The sequence below is a fragment of the Pavona decussata genome, unplaced genomic scaffold, assembly GCF_977016875.1.
Source record: "Pavona decussata unplaced genomic scaffold, jaPavDecu1.1 SCAFFOLD_223, whole genome shotgun sequence".
Lineage (NCBI taxonomy): Eukaryota > Metazoa > Cnidaria > Anthozoa > Scleractinia > Agariciidae > Pavona > Pavona decussata.
This window is the reverse complement of record NW_028145628.1, coordinates 2,645,001-2,655,000: the sequence shown is the minus strand read 5'-3', so window position 1 is coordinate 2,655,000 and position 10,000 is coordinate 2,645,001. Positions and strand designations below refer to the sequence as shown.

At 42.4% G+C, this 10,000-nt stretch overlaps 2 protein-coding genes across 3 annotated transcripts in view; both read left to right on the top strand.

The window, feature by feature from the left end:
* LOC146459151 (uncharacterized) overlaps positions 1–10,000 on the top strand; it is a 30,928-nt gene that overhangs the window by 12,811 nt on the left and 8,117 nt on the right. The gene's annotated exons all lie outside the window — the stretch shown is intronic.
* On the top strand, positions 620–7,580 carry LOC146459152 (uncharacterized). Its single transcript, XM_085089838.1, has one exon. The coding sequence runs from the start codon at positions 1,088–1,090 to the stop codon at positions 6,992–6,994; it is 5,907 nt and encodes a 1,968-aa protein (XP_084945964.1). The 5' UTR covers positions 620–1,087; the 3' UTR covers positions 6,995–7,580.

Genomic DNA, 10,000 nt, shown 5'->3' with positions numbered 1-10,000 from the left:
GAAATATTTTCGAATTAGCCTGATGTTATTATTCTAGCTGTGAAGTTGTTCGTTTCAAGACCATCGCTTAACTTGTGTTTTGATGTGTTGTTATTTTCGCACTTCTTGTGACAAAACTTCCTTTCAGTTAAATACCGTAAGTTAAGTTTACCTAGCTAATCAACGCAATCAGACTTTCCGCGAATGCCTTAGTTACTTTCTAGAATTGCGTGAATATTTTGCCTAGCCCGTCGCTCGAGATACTCGCATTTGTCAAAACTAATTATATGACGAGTGGTTGTCAAAATGATGTTTATTCTCATTTTAAGTTGAATTGTTCAGAGAAATCAAATTTCGAGCCATTTCAGTTAAAAGAAAAGCTATTTCGTAAAGCGTATTTGTTGTTTCCGCCATTACAAAAAAAAAAAAAATTAGCCTGAGTATTTCATTTCAAAGCGCCCTTTAAACAGCGCAGTGCATACGACATTATAGAACACGCTCAATTTTTGGAGGTCCAAAACCTGCTTACTTTTCGAAGTTTTATGGCCTAAAAATTCATCAGTAGACAGATCTAGGTTTGTTTTATACTTATCCAACCGTGCGTTAGTAAGATATCGTTCTTGCAATCAACAGCCCTGTAGCCACGAGATTAAAATTTTTGTTTTTTCCTATTGTTTTGTTATCAATTTAAATATTTGTTATCACGTTTTAGTTTAGCCTTCGGAATTTAGTTTATGTGCATTTTTTCTAGCAAGTTAGTTTCTCGGCGTCGCGTTACGCAATCGTTTATTGTTTAGTTTGTTGCTTCGTTAGTCCTATTCTTTTCGTTTCAAATTAGTATAAAAGTTTTGTATTCCGCCCTTGTAAGCAGTTGTTGTTTATCCGGAGTTGCCGTACAGATCTTGTAAGTAGTTATATTTTCGCTTGTGAATTTTTGGTTTGATTTCTTGTTTGATTGTTGTACGTTCACTTTTTCTGTTCGCGTTTATTAACTCTGTATTTTTCTTTCGTTACATTTGTTATAGTGAATCGCGTAAAGTATTAAAGTGTGCATTCGAAACTGTACTTGGAGTGTCCATTACATGCATTCAAAGATCTGGTGAATGCCATGTTGTCCGGATCCGAAAGTCAAAGAAGACGCCGAGCCCATTCAGAAGAAGCCATCGATAGTTTACGACTGAAGAATTCGAGGTCAGGGTATTTGTCGAGAGTCACAGCATTGTGCCGAGCCACTGAAGTTCTTCTGAATGACGCTAAAAATGTTGATGAAGTCTCAGAGAAATTACTGGAAATTAATGAAGCTTTCGCTCGCTTCGAAAGGGCCCACTACGACTACATCGCTACCTTGGCGGTTGACCTAGAAGTGTGGGAAAGCGAAGCCCGTTATTTTAAGGAACATTGTCACCGAAAAATGAATTTTGAATCGAGAATCGAGCGATGGATACAAAGCGCAACAGCACCCGCTCAGACACACGAAACCGACGATTTGCCTTCTGAAGATTCCTTGAACATCGCGAGTGGCGGCAATTCACAGTTATCCATCAGACAGCTAAGATCCAAGCAAGCACTAGCGCATTTAAAGTTAAATCAGTTGAAACAAAAACAAGAATTATTACGCCGAGAAGAAGAGACGAAATTAAAGTTGGAGGTCTTGGAGGCTCAGTATGAAGTTCAACGGACTGATCTTCAAGTAAAGTTATTGCAAGACGAGGAGCCAATTTACTCTAACCTTTCGAACGCTTTTGAAGAACCGAATCCGTTTAATGGTGAAGTCGCAAACCCACCAAAGCAGGACGATTCTGAACTTCGGACCGAACAGAAATTTGGTTCTCAAGACACCCAATCACGCCTGAACCCGAACGCGCGGGAATTTAACGGTTTACCAGTCGGGTCCAACGCAGCTTCCGCCTGGCCTGAAGTGGTTATGGATAAGATGGCGTTAACCATAAAGCAGGGTTTTTCGTTGCCGAAGAAGGAGCTGACAATCTTCGATGGTGATCCTCTCGAGTACTGGAACTTTATCAAATCATTTGAAAACAGCATTACAGCCAACGCATCTAGCGAAAGCGAGAAGCTCATGTATCTCCTTCAGTACACATCGGGCGTAGCAAAGGACACGATCAAATGTTGTTTAGTCATGGATTCTTCCCTGGGATACCAAATGGCAAGAAAGCTACTTGAAGAGCGATTTGGACATCCCTTCACAATTGCTTCAAAATACGTAACTAAGTTAACGGACGGGCCACCCTTAAAGCCATCGGACCGTGTGGGACTGTTAGCATTTGCAGACCAGCTAAAGGATTGCGAACATACACTGGAATCTATCGGATATCTGGATGAAATAAACAGCGCAGATAACCTAAGAAGAATCGTTCAAAGACTGCCGTTTCATCTCCGAACAAAGTTTATTGAAGTCGCGGATCAAATCCAGCAAACTGGTCAGAGAACAAACATCAGCCACATCGCAGAATTTGTCAAGGTGAAAGCGAGAGCTGCGAACAATCCAGTGTTCGGTTGTGTGGTAGATGTTGCGCGTGGCAAACCAGATGACCAGAGGCGAACGTCAAAGGCGAAGGGAACTGCATCACCAAATGAACGTGTTACCACACTGAACACTCAAGAAACTGACCCCAGAGGAAGGCAGAGTGCGCATTACACCAAAGAATTTCCAGCCACCAGATATGCGATATGTCCAGCATGCAACGGAGCTCATTCCTTGGTGAAATGCAAGAATTTCGTCGACAAGAACTTCGAAGAACGTCTTCAAGTGATGAGAAAGGCTCAGTTATGCCATAATTGCTTTAAGTATGGTCACATCGCAGTGGGATGCCTAGCCAGGAGTACATGTGAAGTTCAAGGATGCAAGAGAAGACACCATACCCTGCTTCACCCTCCGTTTCCACAGCACCCGATGGAAAGCAGAGCTAGAGTAGCTGACCAAGGAACCCAAGTAGATAGCAGTACACCGTTACGAAGTGGACAAGCAAACAGTACCTCAGCAGGGAAAGGAAAGGTGTGCCTGAGGGTAGTCCCTGTGAAAGTGCGAAAGCATGATGCAAGCAAGACAGTGGAAACGTACGCCCTTATAGACAGTGGTTCAGATATATCCTTATGTGACAAGAATCTGGCAATGGAGCTCGGAGTACATGGCCACCAGAAAACATTCTTCCTGACGACACAAGAGAAAGAAGATAGCCCGAGAGTGGGTCATGAAATCAGCCTAACCGTGGAGCCACTTGACGGTACTGATAAAGTAGAGGTCAAAAGACTGTGGACTGTTGATAGGTTGAACGCTTCGAGTCGAAGTATCCCGTCAGAACAAGACGCAAAGAGGTGGCCTCATCTGGAAGACATCAATCTGCCAAGTATAAGCGAGAAAGAAGTCCGATTAATCATTGGCACCAACGCTCCAGAGGCCTTCTGGGTATTAGAAGAAAGGCGTGGTGAGAGAGGAGAGCCCTATGCCATACGCACACCCCTTGGTTGGACACTGATGGGCCCAATGGAAAAGATCGAAAGCCAAGAATGCCATGCTAACGTTAACTTTGTACGTTCAGTGGAGGTCGCAAGAGAGGATGATTGTCTCATGCAACAAGTTGAAAGGTTCTGGGCAATAGAAAACTTTGGAGTGACTCCTGACTCTAAGCCGTGCATGTCTGTGGAGGATAAAAGGGCGCTGGCGGTCATGGAACAATCTGTAAAACTCGAAGATGGTCGTTACCAAGTGGCACTTCCCTGGAAACAGTACCCACCATTCTTGCCATATAACAGACCCATGGCAGAACGAAGACTGAAAGCACTCAAGAAGAGGTTCCTACAAGATGGCGAACTGTTTGGAAACTACAAGGCCACCATGGAACAATACCTTGTTAAGAATCACGCAAGAAGAGTACCACAAAATGAGCTTCATGCAGAAGATAAGCCGCTATGGTATCTGCCTCACCACCCGGTGTTTAACAAGCCTGGAAAGACTAGAGTAGTCTTCGACTGTGCCGCAAAACACAGAGGAACATCCCTTAACGATCAGCTTCTTACTGGACCGGATCTAACCAATTCCATCGTTGGCGTGTTGACTAGATTTCGTGAGGAACAAGTCGCGTTATCTGCTGACGTAGAGTGTATGTTTCACCAGGTCAGAGTACCACCAGCCGACCAAGACGCGTTCAGATTCCTCTGGTGGCCGGATGGCGATCTAAGCGAAGAACCAGTAGATCATCGTATGGAGGTCCATTTATTTGGTGCAACATCGTCGCCTAGTTGTTCCAACTTTGCATTAAGAAGGACAGCAGATGACAACAAAGGTGAATTCACGGATGAAGTAGTGAAGACTGTCAAGAGAAACTTTTATGTTGACGACTGTCTCAAATCAGTTAAATCGTCTGATAATGCTGTTGAAGTTGCGGATCAGCTCCGAAATATCCTCTCCAAAGGCGGATTTCGACTCACCAAGTGGTTATGTAACAGACCAGAGGTCTTGAACTATATTCCTCAAGTTGAAAGAGCTCCATCAGTGCTAGACCTTGACCTAGACAAAGAGAAACCACCGATACAACGAACATTGGGACTTCACTGGGATATGAAGACTGACAAGTTTATGTTCAAGGTGGCCCTTAAAGACAGACCAAATACCCGCCGGGGTATACTTTCCTTGACGAGTTCCGTTTATGATCCACTTGGGTTTGTCGCACCAATCATCCTACCGGCCAAGAAACTGTTGCAAGATCTCTGTAAACAGAAGCTTGGATGGGACGATTCAATCAGCGATGTTGATAGCGAAAGGTGGGAGAAGTGGAAGAGCCAGTTGCCCAGTCTCTCTGATATAACAGTAAACAGATGCGTCAAGCCACCCTGCTTTGGAGACTTGAAGCTCGCCGAGTTACACAACTTTGCAGACGCGACACAGATGGCATATGGGGCAGTCTCGTATCTCAGATTGGTGGATGTCGAGGATAGGATCCATTGCGCGTTTCTCGCGGGAAAATCTCGTCTGGCTCACCTTAGACCTATGACTGTGCCAAGATTGGAACTGTCAGCTGCTGTGTTAGCCGTTCAGTTAGACCAGTCTATGAGAGAGGAACTGGACATCCCGATCACGCAATCGACATTTTGGTCTGACTCCACCTGTGTGTTACAGTACATCAGAAATCAGTCAAGGAGGTTTCATACATTTGTTGCGAATCGACTGTCCGTTATTCACGAGAAATCGACACCCACCCAGTGGAGACACGTAGGTTCTGAGCTCAATCCAGCAGATGAAGTTAGCAGAGGTCTTACGGTGGAAGAAATGAGTGCAAACAGCAAATGGCTGAACGGTCCCCCGTTTTTGAGAAAGGAGGAGGAGTTTTGGCCTCGCGATCCTACAGTCCACCAACCGGAGCTATCAGAAGACGATCCGGAGATTAAACGTGACACCCAGTCCCACAGTCAATCCTTAATTCATCACCGAAGTGAAGACGTTCTCTCAAGCTTAACGGAGCAGTACTCGTCGTGGGAAAGATTGAAGAGAGCTGTTGCCTGGCTATTAAGATTCAGAACATGGTTGATCGCGCGATACCGCCAAAGTACGAGTAATGGTACAGCTCAAGGAAGTTTAGAAAGCACACCCTCCCTGACGGTGGACGAAATGCAAGAGGCTGAAAATGCTGTTATCAAACATGTACAAAGATTATCATTTCTAGAAGTCGTCGAGGCCTTGGAAAGAATTGGTTCATCCCATGGCCAGCATTCCCGTCAAGCAACTTGCGAGTTAAAGAAGTCAAAGATACCGGCTCACATGAAAAAGCTCCATCCGTTTTTGGACGAAAAAGGAATCCTTAGAGTTGGAGGAAGACTTGAAAATGCGTTAATCAAGTTTGAAGCAAAACATCCAATTGTTCTCCCTTATCGTCACCATGTTACCGATTTGATCATCTCTCAGCATCACCAGAAAACCGGTCACCTCGGTCAAGAGTACGTTTTGTCAAGTTTACGTCAATTATATTGGATAATAAAGGGACGTTCAGCTGTACGTCGAGTCATTAGCAGCTGTTTCCTTTGCAAGAAACTTGGAGCCGTGCGTGGAGAACAACTGATGGCGGACCTGCCAAAGGAAAGATTGATGTCAGGAGATCCGCCATTCTCGCATGTAGGTGTGGACTATTTTGGCCCCCTTTATGTGCGTCAAGCTCGCTCAAATGTGAAGCGTTATGGGTGCCTGTTTTCCTGTCTAGTCACTAGAGCTGCCCATATCGAAGTTGTTCATTCGCTCGACACCGATGGCTTCATTAACGCATTGCGAAGATTTATCAATCTCAGAGGAAATCCAACCACCATATGCAGCGACAACGGGACAAATTTTCGCGCTGGAGAGAAAGAGATCCGTGAATCGTTAGAGGATTGGAATCAGCAGTCAATCCACGAATTTCTACGCCAGAGGAAAGTCATTTGGAAATTTAATCCACCTTCAGCGTCGCATATGGGAGGTGCCTGGGAACGGATTATTCGATCTATTCGTAAGATTCTGAGGGCGTTGCTGGGGCAACAACTTATCTCCGACGAAATGCTGAGAACCATGATGACCGAAGTTCAAGGGATCTTGAACAGCCGACCCTTGACCCCAGTTAGCAGCGACCCGAAAGACCTCGAGCCACTTACACCAAACCATCTGTTGTTGCTGAGAGCCAATCCAAATTTACCCGTCGGCATTTTCAGCAAGGAAGATGTTTACAGCAAGCGCCGTTGGCGCCAAGTGCAGTACATGTCCGATATTTTTTGGAAGCGCTGGCTTAAGGAGTATTTGCCAACCCTTCAAGAGAGAGCAAAGTGGTCAGAGCCTCGTCGTTGTTTAGCGATCGGCGATCTAGTGTTGATCGCGGATGAAAACGTCCACCGTGGAAAATGGCCGCTAGCCAAAGTAACCGATGTTTACCACGGAAAGGATGGATATGTCAGATCTGCCAAGGTTGAAACGAGTTCGACAATTCTCAATAGACCGGTGACAAAACTATGCTTCCTCGAAGGAGATAAAGTGCGTTAATTCAAGTAGCTGAACTTTGAGCAAAGAACTTGTTTCTTCAGAAATAAAAGGGTTTAAAAACACTTACAATTCTAGTCAAAAAACGACTTAAACGCTCGTGTCATGTTGGTGACGCTATAACGAACTCTTAGACTTAAGTAGTTCATTGGGGCCGGTGTGTAGCCACGAGATTAAAATTTTTGTTTTTTCCTATTGTTTTGTTATCAATTTAAATATTTGTTATCACGTTTTAGTTTAGCCTTCGGAATTTAGTTTATGTGCATTTTTTCTAGCAAGTTAGTTTCTCGGCGTCGCGTTACGCAATCGTTTATTGTTTAGTTTGTTGCTTCGTTAGTCCTATTCTTTTCGTTTCAAATTAGTATAAAAGTTTTGTATTCCGCCCTTGTAAGCAGTTGTTGTTTATCCGGAGTTGCCGTACAGATCTTGTAAGTAGTTATATTTTCGCTTGTGAATTTTTGGTTTGATTTCTTGTTTGATTGTTGTACGTTCACTTTTTCTGTTCGCGTTTATTAACTCTGTATTTTTCTTTCGTTACATTTGTTATAGTGAATCGCGTAAAGTATTAAAGTGTGCATTCGAAACTGTACTTGGAGTGTCCATTACAAGCCCTAATTTTTACTTAGCATGCTGGTTAATCATTAACTATTATGACCGTGACCTGAAAAGACTCATTTTGAAGCCAGGGCGAAATCCCTATAAAGGGATGGTAAAAGTTTCCTGCAAAGTTCTTTTCTAAACAAGTTAACTCTTTGAGTGGAAGACCGACTGAACTACGACGTCGATCTGTACGGACACCAAGGCTTGGGTAGAATCAACAATCACATACATTGAGCGTTTTTTTTTTTTATTAAACAAAGTTAAAATAATGAAAAGATTCCCTTGTCGTTAAGTGACTTTATTATATGGTTGGCTTCGCGAGCGGGCAAGATTAGTCAAATCCTGCGCTGTGATTGGCCACCCGAGCGGGCAAGATGGAGCTATCTTGCCTGCTCGGGATTACCCGTTGCCCGTCCGCTTGGCATCGAAAGTTTAATTCCGAGGAACAATGCAATCTTTTCTTCGATTTTCTCGTTGTTCTGGCCGAAAATGTTCACTGAAATGTTCGGTAAACCGTGTCAACATTTATCGAAAGGAAAGGAAAGAGAATAGAATCATCCTGGTGTAGTGAAAATTTTGTTTCAGCTACAATGAATGCGAGTTGAATCGGTGAGTTGCTCTGTGTGTAGAGATTAATTTTGTAAAAGTTATTGTCTCAAGTCGAGTACTAAATTGGTTAGTTCTCTAGATTTGACTGCATTTAAATCATAGCATAGTGAAAGTTGCGTTAAGTGTCTAGAGCGGTTCAGAAAAGTGTTTTTCTCAAGTTCGCCGAAGAAGCTCACGTTTTTAATTTAGCCGCGTCTTGCTTGTTGTAAACAACAAAATCTTATCAAAGTTTCGGCCAGATTTTTTAGTTTAATACCCGCTCTATTTTTCGGCTAATGTTTGCATACAATTTCAAAATGTATTGTTTCATTCAAGAACTATTGATTGGAGGCCGAAAACTGTGTAAAAGTGTGTATTATTTACGCCACCGGGCGATCGGCTGAAAATGGCGAGTTTGCCGGATTCTATTAAAATCTTCCCGCATATGCGATAATCTAAATTTTTCGTACTCAATAATTATTGTATACTCCCTTTAAGCCATTACAAAGTTAGAACCTTAAGATAATTTAGGATTCCTTGTTTTCCATGATTACATGCTAATCCAAAAATGCACTGAAAATGAATCTTACACCGGCCGGCTATGAAGAATTTCTTTCCGAGCAGAACAGTTTCTTGTTCTGTTTTGTTTTATTTCGTTTTTGTAGTTTTAACTTGAAGATAAAAGCCATATAATAAATCCTTTATTGACCAAGCTTGTTTGGTCAGGATGGCTGGATATTGGCCTCGTTCATTTTTGCGTTTTTATGGACCTCGACTTCGTCTCGGTCCATAAAAACGCAAAAAAAGAACTTGGCCAATATCCAGCCATCTTGACCTCACGCTTAGTCAATAACTCATATTTATAAACTAATCACAAGTGGGTTTTTTCCCCCTAGCTTTTCATATTTTTGATCATTGCCTGATCATTTTGTTGAAATAAACAACGAGATATTTGTCTTTTCGTTATATGAGTTTTAGCAAGTACGCATGCTCAAACCTCAAAACGTACCACTTGGAAGACACATTTTCATGTTATATATAGATGAAAACCAATTTTACAGAGTAGATGTGAGCGGCTAGTACGAAAGGGATTTGTCTTCAGTGTCTAGGGGCCGACATTTCTCTCCCTCCCTGATTTGTCGTAAGGCAAGTTATCGGACTGAGTTGCAAGATTCATCTCCGCTGGCATGAAGAGACCTTTGGTGCATGGGGTTTCTTATGCCAGGACGGTTGTATTACTTCAAAATAAAAAGTAGCAAGAGTAACCCTTTAAGCCCTAACAGTGATCAGTATCAATTTTCTGCTGGTAAAATCAATGTTTATTCAATCTCTGAGGTCATGAGAATTAAGGATATAATCACCCGAGATGAATTATCTTCATATTTTAAATAATAATAATCTTTATTGAGGAAATCAATTTCACTAATAAGTGATTTACAAAAGAGTCCTCGAAAATTAAAAAGAACAAAAAAAAAAAAAAAGAAGAAAAATCAAAGGCTCCTGTGAGCCAACTCGTGAATGCAGATGACACATAGTAATTGCAATTTAGACGGCTACGGAAACTTCCTCAAAAGCTAAAAGAAATTATATCTTTGCCCGATTATGTAACGAAAAATGACCATTCTTGTACTATTAAAATGATTGTCAAATTATTCTGTACAGATTGAATAAGCCGATTATTCTGATGCGCCGATTAAAAAATATCACGTGTTTTTTTTATTCAAAGTTTATAGGAGCACGCCATGTGCAGCTACGTCATGCAAATTCGTGTGATAGTCCGCGGCTACTGGATTTCGCGATCGGGCTAGTGGATTCTAACCA